Source organism: Cannabis sativa, chromosome 9 (genome assembly GCF_029168945.1).
Source record: "Cannabis sativa cultivar Pink pepper isolate KNU-18-1 chromosome 9, ASM2916894v1, whole genome shotgun sequence".
Taxonomy (NCBI): Eukaryota; Viridiplantae; Streptophyta; class Magnoliopsida; order Rosales; family Cannabaceae; genus Cannabis; species Cannabis sativa.
Genome location: NC_083609.1, coordinates 54,036,550 through 54,061,245, shown reverse-complemented (window position 1 = coordinate 54,061,245; position 24,696 = coordinate 54,036,550). Strand labels below are relative to the sequence as shown.

Below are 24,696 nucleotides of genomic sequence, written 5' to 3'. Positions count from 1 at the left end.
GATGTGATTTGGGCAAAATTTGGATTTGGGGTTTGATTTCGTCAGGCCCGATGCAGGCCCGATGCCGGTCCGATGGTAACACAAAAAATTGAGGAAGACAAAGGCCCGATAGTGGGCCCGATGGTGGGCCCGATGCATGTGTAAAAAAAATAGAATTTGATATGGCTCGATGGGTCCGATGGGCCCGATGGTTGGCCCGATGGTGGGCCCGATGGAGCCCGATTGCATGTGTAAAAAAATAGAATTTAATATGGCCCGATGGGTCCGATGGGCACGATGGGCCCGATGGTGGGCTCGATAGTGGGCCCGATGGTTGGCCCGATGGGGCCCGATGGTCTACAGTGTAGTGAAAGAGAGAAGAAAAGAGAGGGGGTAATGTAAATGGGGGTATTTTAGGAATATTATAAAATGTGTCATATCCCACAAATATCAAATATTATGAGTTTAAGGGAAAAATTTCAAGAATATGTAAGCATAAAAAATTAAATTTCCTATTTAAAAATAAAATTTTTACCTATTAATATGTCATAAAACAAATAATTCATTATTGTAATTATTAAATACTTACCTATATATGTGATTCTAAAAATAGGTAAATAATTGATGAATTATTAATTGTCAGTGCCTACAAAAATGCCTATCTATCTAACACTCTTTTCTATGTTAAGAGATAAAACTCTTTTCAATAAAAACACTAATTGACACAACAATAGTTTGTGGAGGTTTCCAAAAAAGACAATATTTTTTTTTTTTTGAATAAAAAAAAAGACTATTAATATTATCCATGTCAGGTTTTGATATTTTTTTTTTAAATATCAAAGGTTTTGATATTTTTTGATATTTAAGTATACGAAAAAAAAAATATAATTTTGATTCTAAAATTTACCCACAAATCATGAGTAGTAAACATTTTAAAAAAGTGTTTAGTTATCTATTTTGGTATTTATGAAAAAAATTTAGTCTGTTTTTTTTTTTTTTTACTTATAGTTATTTATGATCACTTACAATTTTTTAAAAAATTCTGAACAATTTACGGTACTGAATATAAAATTTAATTAAATTTAACTATAAAAATTTACTTATAGTTATTTATACGTGTAATAAAATATTCGAACCTTGTTTTTGACGCAGTAAATTATTTAAAATTTTTTGAAAAATTTATAAGTTGTCTTAAATAACTATAATATACACGATTATAATAAAAAATTAGACTAGCTTAGTGGTGAGGGAGGAATGGGAAAAATGGAGAGATTATGGGTTCGAACCCAGGACCTTTAAGCTATTAAGTTAATATATGATTGTAAAATACTATTACGCTACACTCAAAAAAAAATATACACGATCATAATAAAAAATTAGACTAGCTTTTTCAGTTTTCAAAACAGTTATTATTAAAAAAATAATATATAAGGTAATTACTTATTTTTTTTTTAAATGAAGAAAAAATAAAAATCTACTGGAACACAATGTACTTTAGACTTAAACGTGAAGCTCTTACAAAATTAAAAAATTACATTAAAAAAAATTATGAAATAGCACATCATCACTCTTGTGTTCTCTTATTACACATGTAAATATATTATTAGTAGTACTAGTATTAAAGCTTTTTATTTAATTTTCAAAAATTACTTGTTATAATCTCTCATCAACACATGTGAACCGTAAGAGTAGTGCTATATAAAGGAAGCTATAGTTGTATGTTATAGGGATATAGATTTGAGAGTTTTTCATTTGAATAATAATATCATATAATTATGGGTTCCATTCATGAGAATAGTACCACTACTCAAGAGTTATCCCAAGGTTATGTCAATGTGTACAAACATATGCTAAGCTATGCAAGTTCTATGGCTCTAAAATGTGCTATAGAGTTAGGCATACCAGATATAATATTCAACAAAGGCAAAGGCCAAACCATTACTCTTCATGAGTTGGCCTCTGCTCTTCAAATTCCCCCCTCAAGAACTTCCTTCCTTCGTCGCGTGATGCGTGTACTGGTACACTCTGGTATCTTCTCAAATGAGAAACAAGACGACGATGATAAGGAAGAAGGAGAAGAAGTATATGGTCTTACTCCTTCTTCCAAATTACTTCTCACCAACGGTAATAACAATGGCGTCCCAAGTGTGGGCGGCTATGTTCTTGCCGTTCTTGAGCCAGTTACTGTAACTGCATTCAGTTTAATTGGAAATTGGCTAAAGAAAGATAGTCCGCCTTCACCGTTTCATTTAGCTAATGATGAAGGGTTGAGCTTGTATGAGTATTGGGGTAAGAATGTTGATGGATTTGGTGACCGTTTGGATGAAGGAATGGAAAGTGATTCCGGAGTTTTAAAATTTGTTCTCAAGGATTTTAAGTCTACTTTTGAGGGAATAACTTCATTGGTGGATGTTGGAGGGAATACTGGATCAATGTGTAGGATGCTCATTGCTGAATTTCCTCATTTGAAATGCTCAGTTTTTGACCTACCTTATGCAGTTGAAGCCAATTCCCATAATAGTACTCCAAACTTGAAGTTTATTGAGGGTGACATGTTTCAAACAATCCCTCAAGCTGATGCAATTCTTTTCAAGGTAATGTTATTATATTATATGTATGTAAAAATAAGAGTATTTCTAATGGAGTGCCAAAAAAGTGGTGTATTATTATATTTTAGCACATTGAAAAAAAAAAAGAAGGGATACTTTCACCAATGCACAAAAACAACAAAAAAACAACAAAAATATAGTTTCACGGAATTTTAAACATTTTTACGATTTTTTTGATTTTATTTACATAAAATACGGTCTTTTTATGTTAAAATTTTGTTCATTTGTTGTTAATTTTTTGTTATCTATATGTTTTTTTTGTTGTTTTTTTTGTTGTTATTTTCATGTTACTTTTATGTTGTTTTCTTGTTGATTTTATGTTGTTTTCGTGTTAATTTTTTAGAAAACCGTAAAAATATACATAAAAAAACATTCTTTGAACGTAAAAATGTAATTATTTTACAAAAAATAGTGTCTTATGTAATTATTCCAAAAAAGAAATCCTAAAAGGTACCAGTAGTGTCTAGCACCCTCTTATGTGTCAATATCGCTATTAGTCTAATTAAGTATCGGATCTCATATAGTTTAATGCAATAACTTTTAAGAAATATCGTTAGCCAATCGCAAAACAACATATCTACAGGTGCTAGGCACCACTAGTGCCCAATAACAATGCTCTTTAAGAAAAACTATATTCTAATATTCTAAAAAGTGTGCTAAATTTGAGCATTGAGTCAAATTTAACTCACAATAAATACTACTTTTTTTTACCTCTTATAATGCCACTAATTATTATAATTCGGACATAATTTTACTAAACTTTATATTCATTATTTACCGTATTACCATTATTTAAATAATAAAAGAATAAAAAATAATATTTTTTGTATGCTCTCAATAAAATAGGAAATGACTATCAATATAATTAATTATTTTTTCTTTATTTTACATCTTGTACATTGGAGTACAATTGTAAATAATGGGCCAAATATAACACACTCATCTTTTGTACCAAATTTAGCACAAATTTTAGATCTTTCATTAGAAATGGTACGTATAATGTATTATTGTTTATTTTTCTTTAGCAAAGAAATAAAAAACCAAATCATAACTATTTTTCTTCTTTTTTTTATAGTCTGTTTTATCAGGTTGTAGTGATGAGGAATGCATGAAGATTTTGAAGAATTGTAGAGAAGCAATTTCAAAGAATGGTGGAGGAAAGGTTCTCATAATAGACAATAATGTAATAGATAGCAAAAAAGATGAACATCAAGAAATGGAAGCTAAGCTCTACTTTGATATGTTAATGATGAGTGCTCTGACTGGGAGAGAGAGAACCAAAAAAGATTGGGAAAAAATCTTCTTTGAAGCTGGTTTCACTCATTGTAAAATTACACACATGTTTGGTTTAAAGTCACTAATTGAGGTTTTTCCTTAATTAATGATGGAATAATTAAACAAAATGAGTATGTGTGTCACCCTTGAAATAAACATATGATGATTACTATTGTGACTATAATTGAACACAAGAAAATCATCAATATGCAAATGTATCACCAAGGGAAATAAATATCTACTAGTTCTTTATTTATTTATTTATTTATTTTGTGGGCTTGGGATTAAAATTGAATGTCTAAATTATTTTCATATTATTGCTACTATTGAATTATCATTCTTATTGGACATCAGATGATAATTCTTAAAAGTTATTACATTAAATTATATGAGACCAGATATTTAGTTGGACCAATAACAATATTAACACATAAAAAATGCTAAATACCACTAATACTTTTTAGTATTTTTTTATTAAAATTTGTGTCATCAACTATATAATTAATAATGTTATTAATTAATTAACATTATTTATGGAGCAAGATGCTCTATTCAAAATTGATGTCTATTTTCCTATCTAATCAATGAAAAGAGTACATTACATGGCATTAAATGAATTAACAGCAATCAAACTTATATCATCTTTATATTTTAATACATAATAAATGAGATTGTTTTTATCCAATTTTTTTATTTGTTTTCTACTGACAAAAAGTTCCTTATTATTATTTTTTTGTTTTTGAAGAAAAGCGTGTTGTTATATAACATAAAAATAATTAGACCTCGCGGTCGTTACAGAATAAGTTATCGGGCAAAGAGGATAGTGGCACAGAACCAAACTTCTGAAGAGAAAAAGTCCACTTAGCCACATTATGTGCTACAAAATTACATTGTCTACTAACATCCTGAAAGCTACAACCAATAAAAAAAGGAGAGTTTCTTTTACAAAATGAGATATAGTTTTCAAGCTCCCAACGAGACTCCTTCCCATTAAGAGCATTGATCGCTACCCTCGAATCACTCTCAACAATGATAAATTTAAATCCTCGTGCTTTAGCTTCCTCCATGGCCAAACAGCAAGTCGTCGCTTCGCCACAGAGAGCATCAGCAAACTCCAGTTTAGACATAGTTCTCAAGTTCCTTATTATTATTATTATTATTATTAACAATTCTTTTGGAAAAGGGTCATTGCTTAACTTTGTACAATGGTTTATGCATACATACTATGTGGAAGTTGATCCTCTAAACTAACTTATTATCCAACTCACTTAAACTAACTAACTTAACTAACTTTCTGTTATGTTAGTTAGTTAGTTAGTTAGTGCTATTTTCTAGTATGAGAAAATAAATCTAGTATTTTCACTTTAAGAGAGAGGTTAAGAGGAGAATAAGAGAGAGGATTAGAGAGAGTTGCTTAGGGTTCTAAGCTGTGAGTTCTGTTCTTGAAGAGGGTCAAGAACAAGGGGTGTACTCGGGTTGGTAGAGAAAAAACTGTGACTATTTTCTTTGGTGTGTTTCGAGTAACACAGAGCTGAGATTGCTTTGAATCTTGTAATTGTATTGATACTCTCTTATTCCACATATTAATGAAGAACTGGTGATGTTTCTCAGCTGGAGTATGGCCAGGGATCATGTTGATCTCTAGGATATCGGAACCAGGATAAATTCTTGTGTTGTTCTTTGATTGATTTCTGGTTTCGATTCATTGTGTTGTTAATTGGTTTATGTTCATTATTTCTGTCCAAATTGTGAGTTTATTGTAGGTTTTATGATTGAATTCTTGGTGTTATGGTGGCTGGAATTACAACATACTATAAATAATAAAAGATATAATGATTGAACAAAAAATAATCATATTATCATAATTAATTTATAACATCAATTACCTATATAAACAAACAATATATTGGGAAAATTTAATGTAGGTGCTGTTGTTTTATCCTTTTAGTATAACAAATTAAACCAGTGATAAGTTAGAAAAGCATGGTGCACTTCTGTTTCAATGGAAGAGTTGTATATAATTTTATTTCATTAATATTTGATATTGTTCGATGAGAGTAGGAATGGAAATAGAGCAGGTAATATGTGAGGAACGCATTCTTCGCTTCCATTCCTACTACCCATTTACGGCCCCCATACCTGCCCTATCCCTGTTTAAAACCCAACAAATTTAGGTAGGGAAATACCTATCAGTTATGAAAAGCTCGTCGAGTACCCATTAAGGCAAAATGAAGAAAAAAATAAAAATAAATAGAAAAATAAAAAAATTTAATTTTAAATTAAACAAATATTAATTATACTTCATAATTCATAAAAAATAAAAGATACAAGCTTCAACTTTCAAGATGAAAGGTACCATTATTAAAGAACATTTATAACGAAATAAAAGAAGATGAATAGTCAGTAGAATCAATACACAACAATCAATATTTTTTCATAATATATATATGTTAAAACTATAAATTGTCGGACAACACAACATAGGAAAAACGTAATTACTTTTATTATTGCAAAAGTAATTATACCAAGACTTGAATACATTTTACTAAACCACAATACTTATAATACACTAAACACTCACACTCTTATTTAGTACTAGACACCTTTACAATACTCTTGTATATAACTCATACTCTTAGGACACTCTTTTGAATACTTAAATTACACTTACTTTTGGGACACTCTTGTTGTACATTTAACAGATTGTTATGCTTTTTAATAAAATATTCCCCAATAAAAAGTTAATTGTAACAAAAGTATAAATTACTAATAGCATATCTTAACAATTGCATCCTCTCACATATAGATACAACTATTCGCAATAAGCACCTATTCACACAAATTATCTTTCATATATTGTCATTAACTTCACGAATGTATGTATATAAAATCTATCTGCTACATATTTGTATAGGACATCCTTCCATCGAGTTAATATTCCATTTCAAGATATATCGTGGGTGCAAGTTATCTGAATTGGAGAATGAGTGCGAGTTAATGTTTCACTTCAAGATATATCGTGGCCTAAAGTGAGTGAAGACATTAAAAACTAATTGTGGGATGACATAAAGGTAATATTAATTTTAGTACTCATGTTTTTTTACTATTGATTATGATTTGTACTTATAATTACGATTGTCAATTTTTTTCAGTCCGTGTTCGATATACTGGAGACGGACAAGAAAGTAACCATTTCAAAAGGTGGAGAAAGGTGGAAGGATTGGAAAAATACCCTAATAGATGGTATTTTTAAATTCAAAGATGCGGCTCCCCATCTTCTCGAGAAGCCACCGAAGTTGTATCAAAGCATAATTGATGAGGAACAATGGAGAGAGTTTGTGGCTTCGAGGTTGACTCCAGAATTTGCGGCAAGAAGAAAAAAGGCCCAACAGAGCAGGGCAAAAAATATTTACAACCATCGCACCAAACAAGGTGGTGTAAGAATAGTTCAAGAACAAATGGAGAAAGAGGCAGGCCACCAAATTATCAATTTTGATAAATGTGAAGTATAGAAAAGACTTCACGTGAACACAAAAGGAGAGGTGGAGGGCCCAACTACGAAAATCGTTAAACGGATTGTAAGTTTAAAATATAATTTCATTTATATTGTTATGTTTCATAATTTATTTTTAACTCTATTTGTTATGTTTGTAGGACGACTTTCGTAAGCAAGTGGAACAGAGAGTTGTGCATGTGAAAAGGAAGAGGGACGTGTTGACCATGGCGCTAGGGACAGATGAGCATGGTGGTCGGGTTCGAGCCATGGGTTACAGCGTCGCTCAGACCAAATATTTTAACACTCCATGCCCTAAAAGAAAAAACACAGATGGGTCGAACAAGGCATTATCAAATTTGGAGAGACGCATATAAGAGACAGAGGAGAGCAATAGACAGTTGCGGGAGCAAATGGTTGAGCTCCTTCATCTAGTTCGTTCCAAGCATAGCAGCGTTGCGGGTACATCCCATGCGTCTGGTTCTAGTGTTTGAGGAGCATCGAATGAACAAGCACATGCTGACCTTGCCTCCGATCCCGTAGCATAACCATCGGGTGCTGCCAATGTCTCTACTCCATCACTGCCACTGAGTTCCAGGAAGGTTTTTGCTCCAGCAGCACCACCGCCACCTACTAGGGGTAGATCAGAAGAGGCAATCTTAATATTATTTTACAAATTGATCTAATGCAAAATTATAAATATGGTCAATTTACAAACTAAATTGTTGCTTGTTTGATTTGAATATGCAGACTTTTCCGTGTTAGATGCACTGTCGGTAGGACCCCAGTGGGATGGTACTAAAGGTTGCTTTGGGGCACATTGTGAAGGAGAAATGTTTAAAAGATGGAAAGTTCTCGATTCACAATGGTGAATACCTATACGAAGATTATCGTCGGGTATTCATCGACGAAGTCAATGTTGCGAATACACTGCTTTCGTGTCCCATCACCCAAGATACATTCACAACAGTATGTCAAGCTATCTAAAGTTACGTAGCATGGCCGAAAGACTATGTTACACCAGTTAGAAAACACTCGGTATGTTTTAATTAGTTTACTTAACTTATTGTGTTTATTGATTAATGGAATTTCTAACTTTATTGTACTTTTTTTTCATGTACACAACCACCCACCAAGCAACTTAAGAAGCAACCCGTGAAGAGAAGCAGGCAAGAGTCTGAAGATTTACTTGGTCCTCGAGCACAACCTCCAAAAAACCCTGAGAGGCCAAGTAAACAAACAAGCCATGGTCGTCATGTCCAACTTCGACAAACTACCTCAATCATTAACTTTTGGAACTCGATGAGAAAGTGGTCACAATCATCAATAATCTAATTTTAGGTTGAAGCAGATTTATTTGGGGTCGAAGACGACTCGATTTGACTTCTAAAAAACGACATACAAGAATTGTGCACCGTGCAATACTTAGGAGCCCAACCTATATCGATTTGGTGCAAGTATGATTTTTAACTCGTAATAAACTTGATGAGAGCGACAATTATTAATTATGTATTTTTATTAGGTACTTAAAAGAATTGTTGCAGGACTTCAATGGATTTAATAGAATATATGTATTTCTAAATCCTGGTGTCATTGCCACCAAATCCAAGATTGATAGTATCCTTTTTCAAGCACTAGTTGCACGTATGGCCAAGATGACCAATCCAGATAAATGGGTTATTTGCCCCCTACAACTATCGGTAAATAGATTTTAAAATGAATAATTTTATAATTTATAACTCTTCATAATGTATATTATTATGTATTAACAGTTTTGCATGTTTGTTTGTGTAGGAAAATATTTCATTGGATGTTTGTACTCATCCAACTAAATACGCAAACGGTGGCGTACTTGGATTCCAATAATGGCGACGTACCGGATGATTTGAAATTCATCATTTTTACATAAGTTCTGCATCCAACATTACAATATGTAAGTATGTTTTATATTTAAATTTATATGCTAACTTTATTTTTTGTGTAGGTCGTTTACCATTTACAATCAAATATCAAACTAGCCCGATAGACCTATTGAGTGGATAACTCCGATATATCTAGAACAACCAGATGAAAAATAATGTGGATACTACGTCATAAAATTTATTGAAAGTTTCATGACCGTAGAAGATTCAATACTCTAATTGACACAACTGGTAAAATAATTAATAATTATTATAATAAATATTATTTTTTATTAAATATCGTATAATAATAGGCCTTTGCTAATTAATATATACTTTTATTGTACAGGGTAAGCTCTCCATATCGTACACAAATGACCAAATAAATGTTATGCGTGATCGGTGGATTAATAACGTGAAAGCGGGAGTAGAGCGACAACGACTACCATGTTGATTAGTGTATATATCTCAATTTATTGTTAGTATATAGATTTGTAAATAATTTTAGATGCTTATTAGCGTTAATTTATTTATTGTTACTATATAAATTTGTAAAGAAATTTAGATAATCAGCATTAGTTTAATATAGATTAATAAAATTTTTAAAAATTAATGCCAAGGGAAAAATGGCAGAAAATCTAGTTATTTCTCCTATTTTTCTAATGTAACGACGGTAAAAAATCATAGCTGAAAAATACATTTTAAAATTAAAAATCGTCACATGTACTATATGGCACGGTTTATAACTGTCACCTATACCTAAGCATAGGTGATAGTTTTAAATCGTCGGGAAGTTTATATGGATATTGTTGGAGTGTGGTTTTTGTAATTTTAAAGTCTTACGGTGTAGTTGCGGTTTAAGAAATTACAAAAACAGCATATGCGGTTTAATTTGAAAAAATAGTCTGAATTCGCACTACCCGCATCGCGAATACCTCTTCTTTTATATAATGTCTAATAATTATACATAAATTAATTAAGATTTTAATTCCGTAATTTTAATACATGGAAAAATTAGGAGGCTAAATATTCTAATTAGCCTATATATAGGGGTGTCACTATGATACTAACTATCGATTAATTTAGACAAGAGAAACTAAGTCAAGAACACAAAACGGTTGTACGGACACAAACACATATTTTATTTGTTGGTTAAAGAAGTTGGATTAATGTAAGTCAAATTTGAAAGAGATTTTCCTTCACATTTCGTTTTCTTTCCATATTTTCCTTCTCTGTTTTCACCAAGCTTTGGACCCAAGAAACCTATTTATTCCCTTACTTACTTTTTATTACAAATGTTCAATGCAGAGAAAAAATAAGTTCAGATGATGGAAACTTCAGATACGAGAAAGAAAGACTCTACTGATCATGATCAGCTCACTCAAACTGTGTTTTCTTCGACTGATCTTAACGACATTTCCGATGAAAATCTCTTCAAAGATAAGGTTCTCTTGGAAACTCTTTATTTTGAATATCTTTTGTTATTTTAAAGCTATTTATTTGTAATTTGGGTATACTTGTGGGAAAACCCCTTTCAGTAATTCTGTTTTGTTCATAAAGAAAGTCTTTTATATTGTTGTGTTGCAAGTTTTAAGTCTCTGATGATTATTAATTAATCTAGTTTTGATTTTGATGCTAATTGTTGTATGGGTACATAATTTGAGATGTTACTTTGAAAAAAAAATAGAGGAAGTGTATTTTTGGTTCATTTGTTACTTGAGATTTTACACTATAGGAATCATAATTAAGGTTTATTAGTTTATGGAAGTGTATTTTTGGTTCATTTCAAAATTTTCTATTCTGATTTTGTTTCAATGTGCTCTATTTTGTGCTTCATTGTTCTTTATAGAAGTTATAAGCTAGCTTCATTACTTAACTAATAAATTTTCTTTGTTTCTTTTCCAGATGAATGCTGAGGCCATTTTAGATATCAAGAAAGAGGCTGGCCATTTCTGTGATCTTCTTGATGCTGATCGTATGATTTCAAGATACGAGAAGTGGGCAAAATGGGCGAAGTGGAAGGTCTGGGTTTTAGTTTTCAATTACTCTTCACAAATGTTATACATATACATATTTTGTTGACATTTCCTCTGCAAATTTTAGGTTCTTTTAAGTGGCAACTTTTTGAAGTCATTTAAAAAATTGACAATCCAGAGGAAAAAATCAATTTTTCACCTTATTCTTCAGCTATCCAGTGGGTGGAGGCCCGAGAAACCGTATGTAGATTCGGGAAGTAAAAGTTGTATGGAGATAATGAGCTTTAAGGATGATAGCCAGATTGTTATTAGTACTGTGGACATCACAAAGAACTTGAACTATGTGCAAGTATTGAAGATATGGGATGTCTTGCCTCCAGATGATGCATCAAAACTGATCAATCGTCTTGACAAAATTTTTGGCAAGTATACAGATGGTTTTGCCAACCTCTGCAACGATAAGTCTTTCGAAGGGTAGGTACTTGCTCACATTGCTAATTGAATGTTGGATACTGCAATCATATTGTATTCTTAATGTGTTGTTATTCTGTTTCTAGCAACTTGGAAATTCCAAAGAATTGGCCACCCTCTTTGGATTTTGTTCGGTTTAAGAATCTCTCCAACAACAAATCTGAGAGTGAGTTAGGTTCCTCGTCTAATGGAAGAAGTTATGTGGAGAATTCGAAGGTCAGCGAGAGTTTGCTGCAGATGAAATTCTACTTATTGTGTCATGATGTAGTAAGCTACTTGCTATCTGATTGCGATGGTAGGAAAATTGGTCTTCAATATGTACTAACAGATGAACAAATGGACGCCATCCTGATTAATGAAAGTAGCTTTATACTTGGACGGTCAGGGACTGGAAAGAGTACTGTGTTGACGATGAAACTATTCCAAAGAGAAAAGTCACATCTTTCTGCTATGGACGGGTACTGTGAAAATAGTATGGAGAGGAATAAATTCTTACGTCAACTTTTTGTTACAGTTAGTCCTAAGCTATGTAATGCCATCAAGCAACATGTTTTTGACTTGAAAAGGTATGTAATTGTGCTTCACCATGGTGGTTATAAGCTGATTCTTTGATACATTACAATTATAAGTTAAATCTAATTTTATGATGTTTCGGTTATTTTGACAGATTTAATGGTGGCAACAATCAAGATGAAGGTAGTTTGATTGATATTGCTGATATAGATGACGAAGAAACACAGTTCAAGAACATTCCTGACTCTTTTTATGAGATTCCTGCTGATTGCTACCCTTTGGTCATAACATTCCATAAGTTCATAATGATGCTAGATGGAACATTGAGTGAATCTTATTTTGAAAGATTCCTTAATGTGGAAGATCCTTTTAATGATCAAGGTGGAATTTCAAGATCAGTGTTGCTTCAGACATTGATAAGGAACAAAGAAGTCAACTACGAGAAATTTAGTGCTTTATATTGGCCTCATTTTAATTCCAAGTTAAGGAAGAAGCTTGATCCTTCTCGAGTCTTCACTGAGATAATTTCTCATATCAAAAGTGGTTTGCTGTCCATTGAAGCAAGTGATGGTAAGCTAAGCCGTGAGGATTATATTAAAATGTCAGAGGGACGTTCCTCCAATTTAAGTCGGGAAAAGAGAGAGAGAATATACGATATATATCAGATTTATGAAAAAAAGAAAATGGAAAATGATGAATTTGATCTTGCTGATTTCGTTAATGATCTTCACTCTAGACTCAAGCATGAAAGATATAATGGGGATGAAATGAATTTTGTTTATATTGATGAGGTTCAAGATCTTACAATGAGTCAAATCACTTTGTTCAAGCATATATGTGGAAATGTTAAAGAGGGGTTTGTATTTTCTGGTGACACTGCACAGACCATTGCCAGGGGAGTTGATTTTAGATTCGAAGACATACGCCATCTATTCTACAAGAAGTTTTTATTGGAACCCAATAGTGAAAATGTAGACAGAAAAGAGAAAGGATTGATATCTGAAACTATCCATTTGTCTCAAAACTTTCGTACTCATGCTGGTATTCTGAAATTGGCTCAAAGCATAATTGAACTTATATATCATTTCTTTCCACACTCTATTGATCCTTCAAAACCAGAAACCAGTTTGATATATGGGGAACCTCCATTGCTGCTTCAATGTGGGGATGATGAAAATGCAATCATTAAAATTTTTGGCAACAATGGAAAGACCGGTGGAGGTATTGTTGGCTTTGGTGCAGAGCAGGTTATTTTAGTGAGAGATGACAATGCCCGAAAGGAAATATCTGGTTATGTTGGGAAGCAAGCTCTTCTACTTACAATTTTGGAGTGTAAGGGACTTGAGTTTCAGGTAATCACACAATTTAACAATTTTTTATTTTTTATTTTTCAACATAATTATTCCAACATAATGTTAATTCTTGTGCTTCTGTAGGATGTATTACTGTACAATTTTTTTGGTTCCTCTCTTCTAAAGAATCATTGGAGGGTCATATATGAATACATGAAAGAGCAAGACTTTTTTGACACCACCATACCTAGCTTCCCAAAATTTTCCGACTCCAAACATAATATTTTATGTTCTGAACTCAAGCAATTATACGTTGCTGTCACACGCACGAGGCAAAGGTTGTGGATTTGTGAAAGCTCAAACGTTGCTGAACCTATATTTGACTATTGGAAGAAGAAGTGTCTTGTGCAATCTAAACTACTTGATGATTCACTTGCACAGGCCATGCAAGTCACTAGCAGTCCTGAAGAGTGGAGATCAAGGGGCATTAAGGTTTTGATTTTTTTTTTAATTATATATATTAAACAATGAGTAGCAATATTTATGCTTGAAAATACTTGTTGTTTGTATCTTTAGTCCTTTTTTTTTTTTCTTAACAGCTCTTTCATGAACACAACTATGAAATGGCTACATTGTGCTTTGAAAGAGCTGGTGATATATATTGGGAGAGATTGTCTAAAGCTGCTGGACTCAAGGCTATGGCTGATCATATGCGCGTTTCAAATCCTGAAGAAGCTAATTCCATCCTCAGAGAAGCTGCTGAAATTTTTGAAGCTATTGGGAAAGCTGATTCTGCTGCCAGGTGTTTTTCTGCTTTGGGAGAGTATGAAAAAGCAGGTAACAATAAAACTTCAAATCAGTGGACTTTAATCTTGCAATTTTAATAGTTTCTTAATATTTGGTTTTTTTATTCGACAGGTCATATTTATTTAGAAAAGTTTGGTGAATCTGAGCTTCGAAAAGCTGGGGAATGTTTCTCTCTGGCAGGGTGTCATGAGCTTGCTGCTGATGTTTATGCTAAAGGGAATTTCTTCTCCGAATGTCTTACAGCTTGTTCAAAAGGAAAGTTATTTGAGAAGGGTTTGAAATACATTAAATGTTGGAAACAAATTCCAACAAATGGTTGCTGTACTGCAGAGAGAGGCATTGAAATAGACAGAATTGAACAGATGTTTTTGAAGAGCTGTGCTTCTCATTATTTTGAGATCAAAGATAAGAGGTCCATGATGGAATTTGTTAAAGAGTTTAATTCCATGGATTCAATTCGGAACTTCTTGAATTCGTTGTGCTGCTTTGATGAACTTTTGTTGTTGGAAGAAGAAAAGGGGAATTTCATGGAAGCTGCAAATATTGCTAAGCTAATTGGCGATACATTACGCAGGGTGGATCTGCTGGGAAAAGCCGGAAAATTTAAAGACTCAGCTAATCTTATTCTTTTTTATGTGCTTTCCAACTCCCTTTGGTCAAAAGGTAAGAAGGGCTGGCCCTTAAAGCAGTTCAAAGAAAAGGGTGATCTCTTAATAAAAGCGAAAACATTTGCCAGGAATGATACAGTCGAGTTTTATGAGATTGTTTGCACTGAAGCTGACATCATTGCAAATGAACATAGTGAATTGATTACAGTCCTGAATCAGGTGATTGCTTCTCAGAGGTACAGGAGTGTTACTGGCGAGATTCTATCAGCTAGAAAAATTCTGGACATGCACATTTCCTTAAGAACCAAGTACTATTGCGAAGAGGAACTGGTTACTGATGTTATGAAGCATTCAGAAGACATGATTTCTAAAAACCAGGTATCAATAGAGTCACTGGTCTACTTTTGGAATTTTTGGAAGGGCCAGATTGTTGGCGTTCTTGAATATCTTAAATGTCTTGAGACCCAAGAAATTAACGAGTTCAGATATTATGGAGAGTTCTGTTTGAATTTTTTAGGTGTTTGGAGGGAGTTCAACAGTTTGAATCCAATATTTTTTCTTCTAAACCCCGAGGCGGACTGGGCAAGAAATGTCGCTACAACATCAGTTAGTGGAAAGTTAGTATCCATTGATTTACACCAGTTTGTTTCTGCTGCTCAGACATATTGGTGTTCTGAGATGCTTTCTGTTGGTGTCAAGGTTTTGAACAGACTTGACTCTCTTTATAAGTTTCCACCCAAGAACTGTGATGAAATTTTCTTCAAAAGCAGGACTCTTACTCTGATCTATGAGGTTGCAACATTTCTTCTGGATGCAAAAAATCTGAAGCTGAGGCGTCATGAGTCTGAGAATCTGCTGAAGTACATTCAATCTTCTACCGAAAAGATAGTTAATTACATATTCCCAGATGGGCAGATACCATTGAATAAAAACATGATTTTACTTAGAGGAACCGACACTACCAAGAGTATGTTGAACCAAGTCATAGCTGAATCAGTCAGTCTAAGGAATAGCTCAATGAAGGGAAAAATTGAAAGAATTGCCATGATTATTCTTGGATCTGGGAAGGTGAATAAAGAACTCTGTGAGAAGATTATATCAAAAATTAACCATAATGAAATGTGGGATGCATGGAAGTCATTCTTTGGCTTTCTACACGACATTAGGGGATTAGGTCTTATTTTTTCTACCGAATTCGTTGCAGAAATGTTTCTTCTTATTTCGCTCAGAAGTGCTTTAGAAAGTACTTACATCAACAATTGGAAGACAGGTAAGGACTCCATATCTCCTAGTTGCTTTTTGTATCTTTTGGAGCACCTTGTTATTGGGGCATCTTCCATATATGGTTATTTTGTATCTACCAAATCCACATTTGTTGAATGGCTTATGTTCCATGAAAAGTTGGCCAGCTTCCACGGATTGGATGATGTACCAAATCTAGCACATCCATTCTCGTGCAAAATTATCCTAGAACTTCTTTATAATGACTGGATAAGGGAATCTCCCAGAGCAGTTACTAGGCTGGTTGTGCTGTTATGCTTGGTTTGTGTCAACATCAGTAGGGATACTGATTCACTTATCGATGTGTTGAAGAAGAGCCATATAACTGAAAAACTACCACACTCTTTTCGTATTACCCTCGAGGGAGTAAAGAGAAACAACAGTCAAAATATAAATGTGAATTTGATTGCTGAAGCTCTTGAGAAGATCAACAATCCTATGGTGATTGTGAACTTATGGGGATGTTGTCCGTTCGAGTCATGTCCAAATGCTGTGTATGTAAGTATGAGTTCAAATACATCCATGGATGAAATATTAAGAACATTGTTTCCAGATCAAGTTGAGGCCTCAAAGAGCTCAGTTGGAGCTGCTGTGGAAGCTAGTTCTGAGGATCAGTTGGTTTCTAAGGATGAGGAGCTATCATCGGCTTGGCAAGCAAGTATTGCTGCTGGTGCTGCAGCAGCACCAAGTAGCAGTCAAAATGTGGAAAGCAAAAAACAGGGAGGTAACAAATCCAAGAAAAATAAGAAGAAATTAAAAGGAAAGAAGAGATAGGCTAAGTAAGTAAGTTTCTAATGCAATGGTAGTTCCAAATTCTTGTGATGAAACTCTATTGTATTATGTACTACATATCTTGTGAATATGAATATGTTAGGCCTTAAGTCTTTAGTGGCTGTGTTCAGTGTTTTTAAGTTTGTGTCTTCTAATTTGGTTGGCTAGTTAGGATCATTATTCTTTGGGGAGTTTACCAAGTTTCTCAAATAACTTGCGATTTTTGTAATTGTTCTTGCTCTTACCAATAAACTACATTTCTTTCAAGAACTAATTGTGCACAAATGTGTATCAGAGTACTATTGTTAAACATTTTCTAATTGTAAATGAAAGAGACTTGTGCTTTGTTATCTTAGGAAATTGATATGATGAATTTGGTTTCAGTATATAACATTCAGTACTGAAATGTAATATTTTAATTTATAATCATCATTACACTAATATTTGGTTACTGGTTTTAATATATTAAATAGGGAAAATTATATCTGGACACGTTTTTTTCCATTTAATTCTAATAATAACGTTACTTTTTAAATTATTGAATATACCGTCAATTTTACCGTTTTTTCATTTTATTCCATTTCTTTATGTTTGGCTTGTTGAGCACGCATAGTAGATGAGGGGGGCTGACGTCAGTGTCAGTTGAATGGGATGGAGGTCATGTCAAAGTGGGCGCGTGGGCACGGTTTTTAGTTTTTGAATTTTTTTAAACTTTTACCCAAAAAGTGAGTTGTAAACCTCCCAAACCGCCTCTATTTCTTTTCTATCAATATAAGTGTTCTTTCTTTTTCCTAATTTCATTTATTCTCTCTAAATGCTTAGTATATATTGTATAAGTTAAAGTGGGTTGTATAAGTTAACGTTTATTGTATATATTGATGTATAGTTATATGTAGTTGTTGTAATGTATTATTGTTAAATATATACATAGTAGTTATTATTTGATTTGTGGTTTACCAGTTTAAGTTTTTGTGTTTTGGTTTAAAGTATATAATTGTTTCGCATTTCGTGTGTATATAGTATACAATAAGGTGTGTTGTCTATAAGGATTTATGTTTATATGTGTGTTGTATAAATTAGTGTATATTGTGCATATTTTTGTATACTAAATGTGTGTATATTGTATAAATTAATGTATATTATGTTCTCTGATTTGGGATGTATATTTAGATTAGGTGTAGGAATGTATGTTTGTTAAATTGTATACGTAATAGTTTAGAATATATGTATATTGCAAGTGTTATTTGATTTGTTATTTATTAGGTTAGTTTTTTGAGTATTTATTTGCATTATGAGACTGACTCGAATTTTGTGAATATATATTATACTGTAAGATATATTGTTTATATTGATTTAATTTTTTGTGTAAATTGTAATAAATAATGTATATTGTATAATTCAATTTACGATGTATACTTAGACAAATTGAGGTATAGTAATATATTTGTTGAATATGTATACAAGATAGTTTATAATATTTTATATTGTTATGTTGTTTTTTATGTTTTTACATGAGTGGGAAATATTTTAATAAACCTGAGAATCGTGTTTAGGGTAAGATGATTTTCTTCCCTAATAACAATATTTTTACTGGAGTGGGAACACTAGTTTTGTGAAAGTTTTTGCTGTTCTTCTGTCCATTTTGCTATCTCATGTGAACTTCTATGGTCGGAAGTCGGATATTGACAAGAACACAAAGTATTTTTAGGGAGTAAGTGAGACAAATTTTTTGGAAGTTGTGTTTGTGGATAAAATAAACTGTCACAACAAGATCAATGGTAACTATGTTGTTTACTTTTTATATATATTTACTAATTATATAATTTACAATGATGTGTTGTTTTCGTATTTTTAGTAGTGATTGTGGTGTATTCGTTATAAACTATGCTAAATACTTTATACATGAAATGATCAATCATGTCCCCAAATCTTTCAATATGAATATTGTTCGGAAGAAGATGTGTGTTGAGCTTTTTGTACATGGTATGAGGAAGGAGTTTAATGGATATGAGTCTGGTTCAGAGTTTACTGGGAAGAAGATGTGTGTTGAGCTTTATACAAGCATTGCATGTGAGCAAGGTATTTCATCATATTCAAATTTCTGACAGCTGTAATTTTTGTTATCTAGGTTTACTATGTATGAGTCGGTATAATCATGTACTTTGTATACAAGCAGGTTTGACGTTTCTACCTATAAAAATAAATATTTTAGTTGAAGTTATAAATGAGCAATGTTTTTGTTTAATTGTTTATGAGATTAGATTAACATGTATACTCGCATGCATTAATGTATTATTTGTAATAAACCAATAAATTGATTAAATGAAATATATACATATATGTTTACAAGGTAGTTTATAAAACAACAAAATATTAATATACTATATTATTATTTTAAGAATGCGTACATTTTATATCTTATAAAGTTTATTATGATTTGCATACACTAATAAACTAGTATAGGTTCATTTATAGATTATGTTGCACAAATGGTTATAAGGTAAATGATTATGTTCATATATACTTTAGTTCAAGAATATATGCATTTGTGCTTTTTATAAACTACCTTGTAAACATATATGCAAGAGTTTTTTATAAGGTGTATCATTTTTTACATATAGTAATAAACTAGTAGGTATATTTTGTTACAATGTAATACAAAATATATCAAAATTGTTACTTGTACTTCAAGCTCATATCTTTATTTTTACACAGTATTTTTTCTAGGATAGTTGTCAAGTATGTGAATGTAGATAATGTTCTATTCTTGTTGTCCCAATACCATTTTTGTACTAAAGATTGAAGACATTCTAATAAAGTTGCTAACTCTCTTACTTCTTTGAGCGCTACATGCATATACATATTCTTTAATATTTGATGTATGTTTTGTTGAGTATGGTGCGAAAGGTAAATTTTGATGAATTTTTGATTGTTTATCGCATTGTTGTGTTGACTGTTTGGTTGATATGTCGAATGGTAGAATGAGTGATTGCTTGGTGTTCTGAAAATTGAATGATCAAAGTTGTGATGTATTGGGACTGAAGCTTTTTTTATATAACCAACTTTAACAGATACAAAAAATGTAATTAGTTTTATCATAATATCTCTAGATCGGATTATTATTAAGTTTTATTTTGACAAAAATTCAGTTCAGGGTCCTATTTGTACAATGTTAGAAAATACATGGTTCATTTTGTCATTTAACAAAACATAGAGTCCAATTGGTAACTTTTGCAAAACACGGTGTCCAAAATAGTATTTACCAAAAAAAAATTATTTTTTTCATTTATTTTATTATAATAACACATGTAATTTTTTATTAATTCTATGATTTTTAATATTTATTAAAAAATTATAATTTTTTAATATATTTCAAAAATAATAAATTATACTTTTAATATATATTGTTCTTATAATTAGTACTCCCTTCTAATTAATTAATTATGGAGTCTCATACAATTTTAAAAAATAAATATTATGTTATAAAATAATATAAAGTAGATGAGAAGAAAAGAAGAAGAAGATGAAGAGAGAAAGAGAAAGTGAATGAGAATTTCTGAGTTGTTTATTCCAATGGGGTGAACCCCTATTTATACAAATACAAGAGTGAGACATTAAGAAACTAAGAAAAAGGGAAACTAAGGAAAAGAGGAATGTTCATTACAATTCATGGTAATAAATAAAAGATTTGGACATCCACATAATTATTAATATTTATAACACTCCCCCTTGGATGTCCATAATAACTGTCTTATTAAAAATCTTGCTGAAAACTTGATCAAAGGAAAAAGAGTATAGTGTAAACTAACTCCCCATCATTTAGGCATTTGTGGAGATCTTCTAATCGACGAATTTCAATCTTGTCTGCCGTCTTCTCAAATGTTGATGTTGGTAATAACTTTGTGAATAAGTTTGTAAGATTGACACTTGATTGAATATGTTGAACACCAATATGCATTTTCTTGAAGCGTATAAAGAAGAATTTCGTGGAATGTGTTATAACTCTATCTCCTTCAATGTACCTCCTTTTAGTTGAACGATGCAAGCAGTATTATCCATAGAGAATTGCTTGGGTTGATACTTCTTTATTGAGTGCAATCCATATGTTTCCCGAATATGCTATGTCAATGTTCTCACTCACACACATTCTCTACTTGCTTCATAAAATGCAAGTATGTTAACATGATTTATAGTTGCCTCGTTAAAAACCTTGCCAGAAAAACCCAGTGGGACAAAATCTGAGCTAGGGAAAAAGAGTACAATATATATTTCATATTCATAACTATTTGTAAGTTGCCTCGTTAAAAACCTTGCCAGGAAAACCCATTGGGACAAAACCTGAACTAAGAGAAAAAGAGTGCAACATGAATATGTCTCCCCCTCATGCACATATGATCCATAATTCTTTTGGTGATAATATATCTCATAAGATTATTGTTATCACTTTTAAAATTATACCATATATAATCTTTGATCATATATTTTCTATAACTCTTCCAGAGTATGCATGGACTTCTAAATTATAGATGAGGGGTTCGTGGAACATTAGTCTTTATCCAACTAATTGTATCATTCATGTGTGTACACAACTTTGTTCATACGAAAATTTAAAATTTCAAGCAGATATGAACATAACACATTAATGGTACTACAAATTTTCATTTGTGACAATGATGGTACTCCAAGACCATATATTTATTCCATCTTGTTTTATGATCTTAATTTCCATATCAAATGATCATATATCTATAATTCTTGATACATATGAAGTACTTCAGGACTTCAATACTAATGAACAAACTTTATACATTAATATTTCTCGAAATACAAAAGAAATAAAAGTTTGTTCTTCAATTAATCAAAAACTCTTAAAGAGTCTATCACAACGTATAATTTACGTATTTATATTGCATAGACAACCACAGGTATTTTTCAAATAATAATTTACTTACATGTCTTTATTTCATACAAAGATCTTTGTCATATAGTGCGCGCGACTTTGAATTTATATCACTTAAGACATGTATTAAATTCTTCTAGAATTTTTAGATAAGGCTTATTTCAAATTCTCACTATATTAGGAGCTCCAAATAAATAACCTTTTGTTGCAACATTTATGTGACGCTTATAAATCCTCATAAAATATATTCCAGGCTATAATCAAATCATGATTATATTTTCTCAATATTTAAGCCTTACTTCAATCAATCTCATGTCTATGCAAACTTTATACAACAATTCATTATGTACAAATACATATATGCAAATTTCTCATTAGAAATATTTATTTGCACACCCTACAGGTCTTACTTCACTTTATGTGAGTAAATTTGCCTGGATTGCGTCATAATATTTTGGCCAAAAATCAAAATGTATGTCGATAATTCTCGACAAATCTAATACAATGATCCTTGCTATCTCATGTTAGTTTATTGCATATGCACACATTCAATATTTATTGTCGACAAAAATTTCAATAAATGATAATTTCCTCCCATATTGACATAACTTATAGAGATCTCTTTAAATTACATATTTTCAAATATGTTTATCATTTATAGGTACCTATAACGAATCACTTCAGGGATTCAATTATGATTAAATGTGTTATGTCTAACTTCTCTTGGGAGTCTCTTCGAGTACCGTTTTCATCACGGTTATCATTTTAATACTTTATAACATTAAGGTATCTCCATGAGTACCTCTAGATTTAACAACTTCAGGACAAATCAAATGAACATTTACTAATAGTTTCTATATTGTTCATTTACGCTTCAGGCGTTTTCAACTCATTCTATCTCAACTTTGAGTAATATTGATTTGCAGTTGGTATATATCATTTTGAACTATATCGTTCTTATAACTTTGTGCAAGGATCATTTTTCAAAAATTATCATCGATCCCAACCGGCTTCTCTCCCCACGATCGAGAGAATTTTAAGAAATTGTGATATCTAATAATATTAATACACCTGTAGGGATTTCAATACATCACAATGAATCAATATCTATTTAAACTCATATATATTATATGACATTGAACTTCAGGTTCAATAACTTCAGTTTCAAGTTCAATACTTATGAACTTAATTCATTTCTAAGAATGAGTCATACGTGTATAATTAGAAATACATAAATTTACACATTTTGTAAATGCATGATCATATAATCTTATCACATCGATAAGAAACTATGCAATAAAAATCTAATAATGGCTCAAGACTGTTAAAGAAATATAATTTAAATATTTTCTATGTGCAAATATATGCACATTCTTCTTTTGAGCCTTATAAATTAACAATGAGAAGAATCTTCTGGTTCTTCAACAAAATTTAGTCAAATTCTTTGACAATTTATTGCATATGATTGATCATGTCAAAAAATTCAATTCATGAACTTCAGGTTCACTATAATTTGTATTTCAATGAAACTTTCAAAAGGTAATGTAAATTCATTACAACATAATCATTACAAGTTTCATTTTATATACACGAATAATATAATTATATTATTCTCCAAAACATATACACTCTTCAGGAGTCACTATTATGTTTATCAAACTTTATATTTCTCCAGGAATCACTATCATCAATTCAATGATGTGTATAATATAAAATGTACATGACAACTTCATCATGTTGTTATAATGGTCAAATAGATATAACCATAATATATCATTCATGTTTCCTGGTATCTTTTTAACAAGTCGTCTAATTTATTAATAGACTATTCATCGATCTAATTATCATGACTTGATATATTATATATTTAAATGTACAACCAGTACATATAATAAGTTATTTCTTATTATACTTTCATAACTAGATAAAAGTTATACATCTAGGTACATACAAATATATTTTACTACTCTAAGTAGCAATTGTATGTAAGACTTCTTTAGGAAGCTTTTCAAATAATTATTTTGTGATTCTTTATCACTTTGATTATATTAGATCACTAACAAATATTAGTAAATTATATATCCACTTTTGGGAATATGCAAACTAAATTATATAGTAACTATATATACACATATTCTGCACCAACAATAGTTTGAAACTATTGATTTCAAGAAATAATAAAATATGTATATATTAATTTACTTCTGGCATTGCCAATATATGTGAAATCTATATTCTTTGAAATAGAATTTCATGTCTATTCATTCTCTTTAGGTAATGATATTTAAATATTCTAAATGTACAATAAGTTTGTACAATTCACATTCTATTAAATAATCAAGTATACTTTTATCTTGATTATAAGTATGTCCGTACTACAGGTACGCGACCACTATTATTAAATTCCACACATGATATATAAATTTCATGCACTTTGATTATGTGTGGTATCTCATCTTTTAGTTGTTTCCACTTTTTCTGGAAATATTTGAGTAGTAAATAATGTCATTGATTATTTAAAATCATTACATTCACTTCGGGGAATGACGTTGAACAAGTAGAACATTATTATAAATTTCTTAAAAATTTATTACTTGTTCATCCATAAAAAATATAAGAAATTATTCAACAATTTCTTTTACGATATTTCAAAGAATATATGAATGCAATTTTTGCATAGTCTCCAAGATGTATGCAAAATTTAATCTTTAACATATGTCAGATTCAATAATTTCCAACATTGCAAGTAATAACAATGTATAATAACATGACTAATACGAGGAATCTTTAAAAGTGATTGACTTCAATTCGTATCATTCT

General features: G+C 31.2%; 2 protein-coding genes across 2 annotated transcripts; both read left to right on the top strand.

The window, feature by feature from the left end:
- Nucleotides 1-1,663: 1,663 nt before the first annotated feature.
- On the top strand, nt 1,664-4,127 carry LOC115723918 (trans-resveratrol di-O-methyltransferase-like). Its single transcript, XM_030653378.2, has 2 exons — nt 1,664-2,573; nt 3,664-4,127. The coding sequence occupies exons 1-2, from the start codon at nt 1,755-1,757 to the stop codon at nt 3,964-3,966; spliced, it is 1,122 nt and encodes a 373-aa protein (XP_030509238.1). The 5' UTR covers nt 1,664-1,754; the 3' UTR covers nt 3,967-4,127.
- Nucleotides 4,128-10,325: 6,198 nt separating this feature from the next.
- LOC115723916 (uncharacterized) lies at nt 10,326-17,246 on the top strand. Its single transcript, XM_030653376.2, has 9 exons — nt 10,326-10,428; nt 10,566-10,702; nt 11,163-11,279; nt 11,361-11,707; nt 11,791-12,270; nt 12,372-13,569; nt 13,654-14,001; nt 14,109-14,346; nt 14,428-17,246. Exons 2-9 carry the CDS (start codon nt 10,583-10,585, stop codon nt 16,977-16,979), a joined length of 5,400 nt encoding a protein of 1,799 aa, XP_030509236.2. The 5' UTR covers nt 10,326-10,428; nt 10,566-10,582; the 3' UTR covers nt 16,980-17,246.
- The last annotated feature ends 7,450 nt before the right edge of the window (nt 17,247-24,696 follow it).

What these genes read in the sequence shown, in the direction of transcription:
- LOC115723918 (XM_030653378.2), top strand. Translation starts at nt 1,755, where the DNA reads ATGGGTTCCATTCATGAGAATAGTACCACTACTCAAGAGTTATCCCAA. An exon ending in CTGATGCAATTCTTTTCAAG is followed by an intron (nt 2,574 to 3,663) that starts GTAATGTTATTA and finishes TTTTTTTTATAG; the next exon opens with TCTGTTTTATCAGGTTGTAG.
- LOC115723916 (XM_030653376.2), top strand. Translation starts at nt 10,583, where the DNA reads ATGATGGAAACTTCAGATACGAGAAAGAAAGACTCTACTGATCATGAT. An exon ending in GTAAGGGACTTGAGTTTCAG is followed by an intron (nt 13,570 to 13,653) that starts GTAATCACACAA and finishes GTGCTTCTGTAG; the next exon opens with GATGTATTACTGTACAATTT. An exon ending in GGGAGAGTATGAAAAAGCAG is followed by an intron (nt 14,347 to 14,427) that starts GTAACAATAAAA and finishes TTTATTCGACAG; the next exon opens with GTCATATTTATTTAGAAAAG.